Source organism: Papaver somniferum, chromosome 2, assembly GCF_003573695.1.
Source record: "Papaver somniferum cultivar HN1 chromosome 2, ASM357369v1, whole genome shotgun sequence".
Taxonomy (NCBI): domain Eukaryota; kingdom Viridiplantae; phylum Streptophyta; class Magnoliopsida; order Ranunculales; family Papaveraceae; genus Papaver; species Papaver somniferum.
Window position 1 is genome coordinate 198,914,723 of NC_039359.1, and position 12,956 is coordinate 198,927,678.

Sequence of the window (12,956 nt, forward strand, 5' to 3'; positions counted from 1 at the left end):
ATAGCAGGCATGGGCTGTGAGTCTGTGACAGTTCGTATGGGAAATGGATTGTTGGTTGAACTGATGATGTAGTTGTATGTTTTGCTCGCAATTGAGATATGAGCAGAGAAGAGGAAGTTGTTGCAGTGATGAAGCTACAGCTGAGTCGCTGCAATGGGTTTGAAAAGGTGAAGCTACAGCAATGAAGACTTTGGTGGCAAGGTTGAGCTGCAGAAATTGATATGAGGCAATGAAACTGGTAACAACTGGTGCTTGCGGCAGTTTGTATTGGTGCTGATGTGAATGCTGGAACTCAGCTGAAAGATGAGGGCATGGCAAGAGATGCAGCTGCTGTTGGAATGTGTGAATAGTTGGAACGAACTGAATATGCAAGGAACTCAAAGTACAGGGAATTCAGAGAGCTGGGTTTGATTCAGAAACTACAGCGAGGTTGTAGATTGGTGGAGCTGTATGAGCTAGCTGTTGTGGTGCCTGAGCAATTGCAGAAATGTTTGAAGCCAGGGAATGAGTTGAATGAGCTGGGATTACAGTGGGGTTATTTGCAGTTGCAGGTGATAGCTATGGAGGTGGTAGTGAAGCCGAGTTGGTACTGGTGCAGTTGCATATGGAGGAAATGGAATGGAACTGTGAAGCGCAATGATGATGCAGTACAATATCAAGCAGTGCAACAGCTCAGGCCTGTGGCCAAGACCAGTCAGATGCTGACTAGAAATGACTCTGCTGAGTTGCCTTGACTTAGCCTCAGACTCAGTGACTTTGACTGAGTTGACTTCACGTTTGACCGGTGACCTGGTGGACTTGCCGGTCACCTGAACAATTTCCCGGCCAATTTCCGGTCATTTTACCAGTTTTCCGGCGACCACTTTTTGGGTATATTTTCACATGTGTATTCCTCACATATGGGCTTAGTGGAATCTTTGTATTGGACTTTGGGCTTTGAAAACCTAGTTTTGGAAAGAGGAAAGCTACAAAAAGAGAAAGTTTCTACTTCTTTTGGGGATCACGTATTATTTTCTACTTGGAGCTTTGGAGAGAACTTCTTCTAGGGTTTGCTTTTGTTTGTTTTCATCTTCATTATTTTATTGATTATGATTATGATGAACTCCATTATTATGAGTAACTAGATACAATTATTGGATATGGGATAAAAGTTGATTTCTCAAGCATGTTATTTGATTCTGTGAATTAGTTTTATCTCAACTTTATTGCTTTTGATTCATGGTTTATTTTATCATATGATTTGATTGTTTGATTGGTTAAGTCCGGAATCAATCCGATTTGGTTTCATATCTAGAGCTATATTAGGGTTTTCAATACGAAAAAGTTGTTTGTCCCTGATTTTAAGTAGCATAATTGTGGGTAGTGCTTGTAGTGATATATCCTACTAGTCACATATGAATCATAACCTTGGTTAAAACGAATTAGTGCTTTTACACGTTTGTTTGCTTTGATTAGTCTTATTTCATAAATCTTAAAGTTTTTAGGGAGTTAAACTTAATTGTGCTTTTACACTTTGGGTTGCTTTCTAGGAAGAATTCACATATGCATCTTTTAATGTGGTTGTGATGAAATTAGGGAATTAGCGGGATATTCTTGCGATCAAGTTACCCTAGGACTTTTAATAAATGCGAGATTAAAATATCAATTCTAGTCATTGATGAAAATACATGTTTGTGAATGATAATATCCCGTGACCAATATCTTCTCCTTATTGATTATTCCAACTATTTGCGTTGCTTTACTTTATTTGCTAAAACAAAAATCCCCCTTGATTATCTTAGAAACTGAAAATTACATAACAAAAGCCTCTCTGTGAATACGAACTCTTTCCTACCACTCACTATATTATTGTAGTTAAATAAGAAAGTGAAATTATATTTGACGGTCGACAACCGATGATAGATCATACCTGATTACTGATAATTCATGCACCTAAAGTTTCCAGCAACTACCAGGGCTCCCATATACTGGCTGCCATTTCACAGAAACAACGTGAAAAAAAATCTCTTGATATCCACAAACTAGGTCCCATTTGTACAAGAATGTAGCTGCCAAACTATGCCGAAGGCAAGGAAAACAGTAAAAACTAGTATGTGTCTGGTAAGGCCCTAAATATCTAACAGTTGATGGGTCTGCACAAGTAAGTATTATACACAAATCCAAATCAAGTCACTAACACGCGAAGGTTCAGTATCTGTAAGCTTGGGAGCTCGTGGGGTTTAAAGCTATGACAGTTTAGTCCGCAAAGCGAGGTTTGATGCCCCTGCTGCGCATGTATGTCAAAAATTGTGAAGGAAGCTCTTCCAAGAGTGCTTGAACAACAGAGATTTGTCCACCTGTGTCATCGGAAGGTTCAGTTCGGTTTCAAGATATAAATGAGGACTTGAAAAACATTCAGGCATCCAAGCAGGTCAAATAACAGTAATTACCTTGTACATCACGCATTGGAACAAACTGTACAACATCACGTGTAGCTACCCGTCCGGTGTCACTCTCTAACCGCTTTCCGTCGTCACCATCTAGAACCTACCAAGTCATTCAGGACAACCATCAATCCTGAGAGAATTAATCAATCTAAGAGCTCGAGAATAATTTTAATTATTCGACAAGAAAGCACAAGTACTACCTCCATTTGTTTAAAATCAGCCCCTCCAACTCCAACTATGAGTATCGATAAGGGTAAGTCAGACGCTCTCACCAGAGCATTTTTTGTTTCTTGAAGATCAGTAAGTACACCATCCTAAAAGAGTAAGTTTTAAATTAATTACCTTCAGTAAATTTTGTAGGACATGAAACAGATATGCAACAGAAGGAAGATTATCTTTACCGTAACTATTAGTAAGACAAAGTATTTGTTCTGGTTAAGTGCAAGGGACTGGCCAGCAATTTGAGCAGCTGTGTTGATCACCGGACCAAATACAGTGGGTCCAGCAAGAGTAACAGTTTGCAAGACACTAGAGTACGCGGCCAGGATACCATTTACACCTTCAACCTGCTACTTGAAATGGAAAAAAACTACCATGAAAAAAGTAGCCCAGATTCTACCAAATAGAGCGATAGCAAGAGTGACAGTCACCTCAGACATATTAGGACTTCCATTCAAGTTAAAACAATGTGATACTCCACTCCAAGCTAGTTTTCCTCCAAAACCCCATGTAGGGAAACTTTTATCGGTATCATAAAACTGTATGACCCCTCCAACCTCGTGTATAGCCTGTGAAAAAGTCAGTAAGAGTTCGGAACTGCAAATCTTCCATAAGCATGTATCAAGTTGTTCCACCAAAAAATAATCCAATATCCTAAGTTTCCTCCTTTACGATTTTGGGATTTTTTTTAGACTTATCACTTCTGGAGATGAATGAGACTAAGAAAATATATTAACATATAGACATGGGTTTCACCTGCTGGTAAGAATTGAATTGGCCTGAAGGGTCAATATAATGCAAGGAACCGGGATAACGAGGATTACCATTCGAAGCTGGTCAAAGGGAGAAACCACATCAAACCATTAGCTACAAAGTAAAACAGAGAAATAGGACTAAAGGAAACAAGTTCCAAAAACTATAAACACCAGCATACCTGTAAAATCAACAGCAACCATAAAGTTAAGCTCAAATCCGCTAGAAATGTAATCCAAAAATGTATATTGCGTTTTCTCACGATACATTTGCACATGCAGTTGACTCTTCAGCACCTGGAAAGAAACAAATGACCAGACTCGAGTTAAAGACAGCATTATTCATCAGGTGACAGTCTTTGTGAAAGACATTGAGATATACCTTCATATTATCTGGTTGGTGAGAAGAAGGTGCATGAAAATTTGCACCAGTTTTCGATTGGCAAAGCATTTCCAAGTCTGCTACTGATTTCTGAAGTTTTCTGATGGGATAAATTTAGAGAAACTTAAATACTTCCGTATAGAGAAGGCAACCTAAAAGGATGAATAATAAACATGCAGAAAAGAAATGAAATGAGCATTTTTAATCATTTACCCAATAAGTTGATGGTTGCCACTGTTATCGAAATCAAAACACTCAATTATTAAAGGATTATCCTGCATCAAATTGGAACTGATAAGCGAATAAAATGGAGATTAATTAAGAGCTCATCAGTATGAGCCGTATCAGATTCTAGCACCAGGAAATTGCCCACCAGCATTGTCTAAATCACTATGAACAAGAAATTATTTCATCTACTCCATATGCCAAGATCAACATCTGCACCTAACAAGAACGGGTTAAAAAAGGATTGAAAGAACAATAGAGAAATTTACAAGCTTACCTTGCTTATAAATTGCTGTGCAGTCAAGCACACAGGCTTCCAGGTCGGATCCAAATTATTTTCAATCACTTCAGTTTTACATATAGGAAAACAACCTCCACTCTCAACAATTTTTGATATCCTCAAGAAAGGGTCCTGGGAAAAGGAGAGGCAAAATTAATTAAAGTCAGATACTCAAACACAAAATAAATTCTGCAAATGCAAAAAGTCATGTTTAAATTTAAATATTGTGTTTACTTACACTTTTAGAAAAGTGGTCCTTGTTTTCCAATTTGGAACAGTGGAATGTCATGTCAACAGCTAGCCTTGAAACGACTGTTTCCTCTGCATGGACAGTCAAGGTCCCCATGTTTCTAATTCCACCATGAGCATTTTTTCCTTGAATATGTAGTGTCAAGCTCTTGTTATGCTTGGTCACAATCTGCCATGATGAAGTAAAGAAAATGATATTGTGATATTGCATCTATAACTAGACATACAAGCACAAAAGTGTTTAGTTTACACACATATCTAATCAAAAAAATAAAATAATGTAAGTGAGGGGAATTTTCTGCATATTAAACCCATGAGAATCAAACCACTACCTCTGACAGAACACAATTAGCCTCTCCAAGGAAGTCTTGCTCATTCAGCTTCAACGACTGCAATGAGTTCAAGATATAGATATTAAGGGAGCTTACTAATGAAGCCTGGAAATAAAATGATACACAAGAAAAAGCTAAGAAATAACAAAAGGAAATATACTTTTACTGGTACATTGTGATATTTAGTGTCAACATCAAACACACGAAACCTGAAAAACAAGATTAAGTGATCAGCTAAAGTAGGGAGAAGATTAACCTGACAACGAGAATACAAATGGATAAGATGAACATCATCCTACTTAACAGTGACTTACACCAATGGCTGAACAATCTCAAACTGATAAGCAATTGAAACCTTTTGAACCCAGATAGGATTCAATGTGTTCATTATTACTTCTGTACGACCAATTTCCTCGAGTTGTCCATCTCTTTTCTTTACATAGGCGACCACCATTGGATCACTCTACAACAAATTTAGAAGTATAGATAAGATCAGGGTTACCCCTATTGAATAAACAGATAATAACATGCACACTTGACAATAACCACTGACAAGTAGGCATTAAGCTTCCCACAATATATGTAGATTTGTAGCTAATATTTTACCGAGTCAAAGGTTAAGTTACTTTTTTTTCTTTCTGAAGCACTAAGTTACTGAGTCAAAGCTTAAGCACTGGAAACAGACAGGAGCCCGCAAAATAGAGAATTAGCAATAAGGGGAAAAAATAAAATGCAAAAATTAACAGAAATTCAACTATCAGGAATTTGGCACTAAGCAAGTCAAATGTATTGAAGGACAAGTTGACAACCAAGTTTCATGGACTAGTTAATATTTTTCACAGATATTCACAGCGTTAACCCGTTTCAAATTGCCAATGAAATTAGTTGGAACCACAACAAAGAGCAGCCACAAGTTTACCTTCGAGAGAATGTCCATATCACGTAGCTTCGAAGCAGATATGGACAACTGCAGATAGATTCAAAAGAAGTAGATAAACCATCAATATCAGAGAAGGCATCATCTTCATCTTGGACATGTTTAAAAATCACAACTGATAACTGACTTAAATGCGAGGAACATATTTGCTATGACATACAGTACTAAATTCAACAGCGTTTAATCGAGAACATGTTTTAAATATAAATAGTGGATCTATGTTAGAACATGGTCCAGTCAGTTTACCACCGGGTTGACTCACCTTCCCATGAATGTTTAATGGAATCAGTGTGATGAAAACTACTACAAACCCTGGCCCAATAGTGTAACTACAATTTAATTTCATTAAATTAAATAATATCTCTACAATAAATAGAATTCTCCGGTCCCGATTAGACTTTATACATGAAACAAACCTATCATTTTGAAACTGGTAGAAATAACACGGTATACAAAAGCCCTATCTACCGGGTTGACTCGTAAAATACTTTACTAAACTTACATCTACTTCCCAGAAACAAAAGAATCTTTCAATAGCATCCCAATCAGTCCATCAAAATTTCATCGGAAGACGACAAAACGTAAAGGCGTTCAGATACAGTAGATTACTTGCACAAAATCCCTAAAACTAAAACTTATCCAAAATATCACATGAATTCTTTTTAATTTTAGGGTTTTCTTAAGAGGAATACCTCAATTTGGGTATAAAGCGTATGAACACCACGAGATCTTAAGAAAGTATCAACAGCATCATTATGTCCTCCTCCTGCATTAACACCTGCACCTCTTTGGTTGGAAGCAAAAGCTGTATGCTGTGAATTTGCTACTCCCTGCCTTCCTCCCTTCAAGTCCGAACACAATCCGCCCATCTCTATCTCTCTTTCTCTCTATCTAGTTTCTGTCACTTCTACCGGTTTCAAGAGAATTTGAAAATTCGATGAAAAACAATTTCGGAGAAGAAAAAGAAGAATTTGAGTGATAAGACGAAAGAATTATTAAAATTGGAAAGTTTGAAAGAAACGAGGAAATTGTAGCTCCTCTAAAAACGGAATTCGCTGGATTCGCGTGCTGATATAATAGTATATATCTGGCCGTTCCATGCGATGATAGTAATTATGTAACAAAATATGCCCTTGTTAAGAAATCGGTATTTAGATTTTGGAAGCAGTTAGAGAAGATTAGTCTTCCCCTACTAACTCTGTAGTACTTAATTTAACTGCGAGGGGTGTTTGATAATTCGCTTGGGACTTCAAATGTCTGTTGCCCAACATATATAACGCGTTTTCTGACACGGGGATGACTTGGACTTTTTGGACGGAGGGGTAGGGTGATTCCAATGGGATCTAACAAATCTACTTCATTTTTATTTATTTTTTGGGTTTTTATGAAAAGGAAGGAGTACAAAATACCATATAGTCTTATAAATAATATTATAGAGTGCGTTTGGTCATGTCAATTGTCTGTTTGGTCCTTTTAAAAAATATATATTACTGTTTGGTCCTATAAATTATTGTTTTGTCCTAAGATGGATAATATCCATGTGGGATGACGTCATAAATGATGTAATTATCTTTTTATAATGACAAAAATGCGTTGTATTTTAGAACCGTACTAGAGATAACCCGTGCCGGAACGGTACGGCATGAGACAAAATAGTTTTTGGTCATAATGATTTAAATAAATGCTACAAACTATAATAATACCTTTTTTGACCCATGAGAACTTGCAGCTGTGAAAGGCTTGGATATTTTCATTATAAATTAGGTTACAATTGTAATCGATTATAATAATAATTTCTGAAAAAAGATGCCAGGTAATTTATTTTATTTTGGCCTAAAATTATATTTTTTAGTCGATCCCCAAAAATTGGTGATCTTTGATACTTCTTTGTAATCTATTCAGACCATTATGCTGAATCTTCATCGATATTTGCAACTATTTTCGGATGAAGATATAACACCACTCTACACGTTTTCCATATTCGATATTTGCAACACCAAATCAGGAGTTAAGAAGATGGAGGTGAATCATGATGATAAAAAAAGGATTTGGTGATAGCGATGGGTCAGTAATTGAAGGTTTAGATAACGATGCTCAATCGTGTTGTTATGGAGGAAAAGACAATCAAGATCAAGAAGATAACAAAATAAACCTAGTAGATGCAAAGGAGAAAGGTAACCATCCAAGAGGTCGAGATTTATGAAAAGATTAGGGTTTCAGTGTCAGTGTAGCTTTGATAAGGAATGTGATTCCAAGATAGATAGTTGTCTCATTTGCAAGGCTAGGAAGAATGCAAGCTTACGAGTCTACATGTCCTATCTAGGTCAATTATAAGTTTTAAAATAACATTTATTTTTTCACTAAAATTAAAATTAAGCCTATGATAAAATAACATTTCCATTTTCAATTAAAATCATAATGAAATACTAAAATTTTTACATGTTGTAACCACAGATGTTCTAATGGTATTTTTTCTCTATAGGTTGATGAAGGTGGGCTAATTCGATTTTAAAAAAATATGAGTCAATTTTTCTAAATTTTTTTTTTGAACAAACAATGTGGGTTTTACATTGTTGTAACATTTATTTGTAAGATTATTTTTTTTGGCACATTAATTTTTTTAATGGAATAATTATGAGGGTTAGAAATGCATGTATCCATAATTGGTGGAGGTTACAAATTTTACATCCGTCAGATGTCATTATCTGGGATGAGATTGGGATGGTCGGATGCAACGTTTGTCTCTCAAAATGTTATCCGACCATCCAAGACTCAAAAACCCATTCTGATTTGAATTATAGATAATAATAATAGAAATATCAAGTTAGTTGGTGTGATACATATGTACCATAAATATGGATATATGCAAAGAAAAATAATTTTAATAATATCAAAAATACATATGCTCTACCTAATGGGACAACCTAAAAAGAAAATTCACCATTTACACCTTAGACGGAAGGAATCCAATGGAAATGAAAAATAAATTTTGGACCATTACCCGTATATAATGAACATTTTACCATTGTATGTTAATATTTTATGCTCAATTGCAATGAACTGGACAAATGTACAACACAAAACTAAAAATGCGTATGAAATGTAATGATGAAGTTTAACAACAAAATAAAAAACAACCGAAAACACATCCAAATTTTGAACCAACCATTTGCTTTGAATACATTTCCGTTCACAATTGTTTTCGGGTTAAGCTCGCAACGAATTTGAAAAAAAACATTAGTTAGTGGACGGGTATCGTCATTTCATTAGTTCTCAAAATTTTAACAAAAGAACAGATTTGGATACGTGAATATTTGGGTAATGTGGCACAACACTCGTACATGATTTTTTTTTCAAAAATCTGCCTCTACTTCAAGTGAGAGCTACCGACAATGATAAAAATAAAAACAGGTTAATGGTTAACGTGGAGAGATGTTGCAAGTCTGCAAATACTCATTCCCTAAAAAAAGGTTCACCTGATTATGATTTAAGCAAAAGAAAAATCTATGGAGGAGGTAAACTGAATATATTCTCCAACCAATCTGGCATAAAGCTTTTCAAGTAAATAGGCGGATTTTTGCAGGGGACTTCTTCGTAAGCTAGAGTGTGTCCTTGTGTAACAGATGAGATACTTCCTAAAATATCAACGTGCTTTAGAACATATACTCTAAAAATTTGGGAAGATGAATGAAGATTGAGTAACCAAATTCATACGCGAGATTGAAACGTGATAAGCTATTACATCTCTCTTGTCTTTTGGAAAATCACAAGATGCTCAGTGCAACTTTATATAGGCTTCTCTCCATTGGTCAATGACTGGATAATTAATGAGACTACTAAAAGAGGATATTGGGAATGTGTAACTGATGGACTAATGAAGGTAAATAAATAATAGGAGTTTTTAACCGTTAAATAATGTTCATTTGTGTTATGCTTTAAATAATGGCGATATACCATTTGGAGTGTTCTTTATGTGGGGAAACTATGGATGTTCATCCATATGTAAAAACACATAGTAGTGGTTTGATCGTGACTGTCCTTTATGTACCGAAATTGTCTATCTAAACACACGCACTAATGATTTGATCATGGCCGTCTTTTATGTGTCCAAACTATAGATGACCGTCCAAATTCATATACTCTAAAAATTTGGGAAGATGAATGAAGATTGAGTAACCAAATTCATACGCGAGATTGAAACGTGATAAGCTATTACATCTCTCTTATCTTTTGGAAAATCACAAGATGTTCAGTACAACTTTATATAGGCTTCTCTCCATTGGTCAATGACTGGGTAATTAATGAGACTACTAAAAGAGGATATTGGGAATGTGTAACCGATGGACTCATGAAGGTAAATAGTAATAGGAATTTTTAACCGTTAAATAATGTTCATTTGTGTTATGCTTTAAATAATGGCGATATACCATTTGGAGTGTTGTTTATGTGGGGAAACTATAGATGTTCATCCATATGTAAAAACATATAGTAGTGGTTTGATCGTGACCGTCCTTTATGTACCGAAACTGTCTATCTAAACACACGCACTAATGATTTGATCATGGACGTCTTTTATGTATCCAAACTATAGATGACCGTCCAATGAGAAAAAAACCATTGTCCCTTATAATATAAATATATATAGTTAGTTATTAAAAGAGAAGGGAATCATTTTAGAATTTGTTTTCTCTCTTTTTTTTTTTCTCTTTTTCATTTCAAATCTACTTTCTCTCTCTTTCTTCTTCTTTATTTTTTCCTTATAAAGGTGATAATGATAATGATGAATGCCATGATGATGAAAATGACGATGGTGATGACGAATGCGATGATGATGAAGAAGACGATAGTGATGATGAAGACGATGATGATGAAGAGGATGAAGATAATGAAGATTTTTACGTTTTTTATTACCACTATTGTTGTTGTTGTGGTTGAAGATGATGAAGATTTTTAGTTTTTTCTTTTCTGTTGCTGTTGTTGTTGTTGAAGATAATGAAGACGATGAAGATTTACGTTTCTCTGATATTTGTTCTTCGATTTTAAATGAACTTTCAATTTTTATGGATTTTTGTTGTGTGTTTATGTTAAAGAATGAACTCTGTTTTAGATCTTGAACTATTAGGTGTTCATTTGAAAGAATGAACTCTGTTTTTCTGTGTGTGTTCATTTTAAAGAATGAACTTTGTTCTAGGTTGTTTTTGATAGGTGTTCATTTCGACGAACGAACTCTGATTTTTGTTCATATTAATGAACTTTTATTGGGTGTTCATTTTGACAAATGAACTCTGGTTTTTGTTCAATAATGAACTCTGTCTAGGTGTTCATTTGAAAAAGTGAACTATAATTTTTGTTCATAATAATGAACTTTGATTTGGTGTTCATTTTGACGAATGAATTCTGTTTTTTGTTCATAATAAAGAATTTTTGTTGCTCTTCATTTTTAAGAATAAACTCAAATCTATAAAAAAACATTACCAAACACCTGAGAGTTCATCAAACAGAATGAACTCCTACAAGAAAATAAGTAGGAAGTTCAGAGTTTATGAGAGACCATGAACTCAAATCAAATCATTATGGCAATAGAAAAATTATGAAAATTATGGACCAAACATGAAACGCCTTTTTCCCGCTGGACCACCTAAAAAAGGACCAAACGATAATTTCCTCAGGAAAGAACTCAGATTTAGGGATACCCCATTTGGGGATTTTTTTTTTTAGGAAAATTCATTCATTCAAACAACATTTTTACAGGGGTAGCCTCATTACAGAGATTAGTTTCCATTTCAGCAAAAATGGCAAGTTCTTATGAGCAATATGAGTATACATAAATAAAAGAGAAACTTGAACAATTCTTAAAACTAGACAAACAAACAACTCTAGAATTGCAACAGAGAGCCACACCAATCAACTCAATAATTTTACTTATTTTCTTAAAAGGTTTAGATGGTCTTGTTTGGTAAGAACTAGTTTTTTCCAAAACAAATAATAATTGTGCACAAGTCAGGAGAGTTGAGATCATTAAATAATCCATCCATCTCTCAGGGTTTCGTTGGTATGAAAATGCACTAATTGCATCCACTCACATATGCGGACGATTTCGGGTCAAGTAACAAGGTAACCGAAAACAACCAAAATCAATAGCACCCATTGGTGATATGGTCTTGATGTTGCTTTTCTTAGAGAGAGATGTTGTGATTGTTGATCTTGTGATTGTTGCTGAAGTTTCTGTGACTTGTGTTGCTGCATCTGTATTTGATATTGTTGTTGTAATAATAGTGATTTTTGTCTTTTCCATTTTTGAAACCGGTGATTTTGTTGCTACTTCCACTATAAGTGTTGTTGTAGATGAAGAAGATTTAGGAACCGAAAAAGCTTGATTTGTTACATATGTAATCTGGTTGAGAATTTAAAAGTGTAATTATTTCCTTTGAGAACAAAGGGAGCTCACCAATCCCATGAATCAAAACCACAGAACAAAGGGAAAAACCCACAACAAAAAACAAGCATAGAGAAGAACTGGAAAAAGGAAACTGAAAAAAAAGACAGAAAAATCAAACTAAAAGAGATCAGAAAGGGGAGAAGAGCAAGGATTCGAGAAGTTTTGCTTAATCTGCCCCATGGGAGAAAATATGAGGAAACAACGACTAGGTTTTTGAGGTTTTCGTTAGGTTTCTTTGGAAAGAGATTGGAAGTTGGGGATACTCAAAACTAAATGTGGTTGAGTTTTGTCATAGGGGAGGTTTTGAGTGATGAAATACTAACAGACCCTTTATCTTTTTTTTTCATTAATTAAATGTTTAAACCAAAATCTAAGTTCTATCATCCCCAATTTTCATTCTCCTTCTTTCTTCCTATTTACGACTCTTTTTCATATCTAAAATCTAGCTATTTTTTTCCATCATATTTCAAACCAATGAGAAGAAGATTAGTGATTTCTATTCATTTTCGGAGTGTTCTTATCGACTTAAAATTAGAGTAGGAATATTAGTTAAAGTCCCATCAGTGAGATGATGAATGCCATGACGATTGTTATCATCGATATTATATTCTAGTTGAGTACCACGCCGAATGTTACTGTCGGTAGTGTATTATAGTTGAATATTATACCGACTAAATTGTATATTCTGTCGAAAAATATTTCATGTTTACAGTCG

The 12,956-nt window shown here is 34.9% G+C and overlaps 1 protein-coding gene across 3 annotated transcripts; it reads right to left on the reverse strand.

Moving 5' to 3' along the window:
- Positions 1 to 1,992: 1,992 nt before the first annotated feature.
- On the reverse strand, positions 1,993 to 7,036 carry LOC113350190 (protein BONZAI 3-like). 3 transcript variants are annotated; one of them, XM_026594293.1, is made up of 16 exons: positions 6,495 to 7,036; positions 5,785 to 5,832; positions 5,180 to 5,328; positions 5,026 to 5,074; positions 4,866 to 4,922; positions 4,523 to 4,702; positions 4,282 to 4,416; positions 3,993 to 4,054; positions 3,780 to 3,879; positions 3,580 to 3,694; positions 3,402 to 3,478; positions 3,077 to 3,214; positions 2,828 to 2,992; positions 2,627 to 2,740; positions 2,430 to 2,526; positions 1,993 to 2,336 (listed from the first exon to the last, which is right to left on the reverse strand). In XM_026594293.1, the coding sequence occupies exons 1-16, from the start codon at positions 6,669 to 6,671 to the stop codon at positions 2,236 to 2,238; spliced, it is 1,764 nt and encodes a 587-aa protein (XP_026450078.1). In that variant the 5' UTR covers positions 6,672 to 7,036; the 3' UTR covers positions 1,993 to 2,235. The 3 variants fall into 3 exon arrangements, with proteins under 3 accessions (XP_026450078.1, XP_026450077.1, XP_026450079.1); XM_026594292.1 differs by having other exon boundaries at positions 2,828 to 2,995; XM_026594294.1 differs by lacking the exon at positions 5,785 to 5,832 and having other exon boundaries at positions 2,828 to 2,995.
- Between the last annotated feature and the right edge of the window lie 5,920 nt (positions 7,037 to 12,956).

What these genes read in the sequence shown, in the direction of transcription:
- LOC113350190 (XM_026594292.1), bottom strand. Translation starts at nt 6,671, where the DNA reads ATGGGCGGATTGTGTTCGGACTTGAAGGGAGGAAGGCAGGGAGTAGCA. An exon ending in CTAATTGTGTTCTGTCAGAG is followed by an intron (nt 4,703 to 4,865) that starts GTAGTGGTTTGA and finishes TCATCATGGCAG; the next exon opens with ATTGTGACCAAGCATAACAA. An exon ending in CACAGCAATTTATAAGCAAG is followed by an intron (nt 4,055 to 4,281) that starts GTAAGCTTGTAA and finishes AATTTGATGCAG; the next exon opens with GATAATCCTTTAATAATTGA.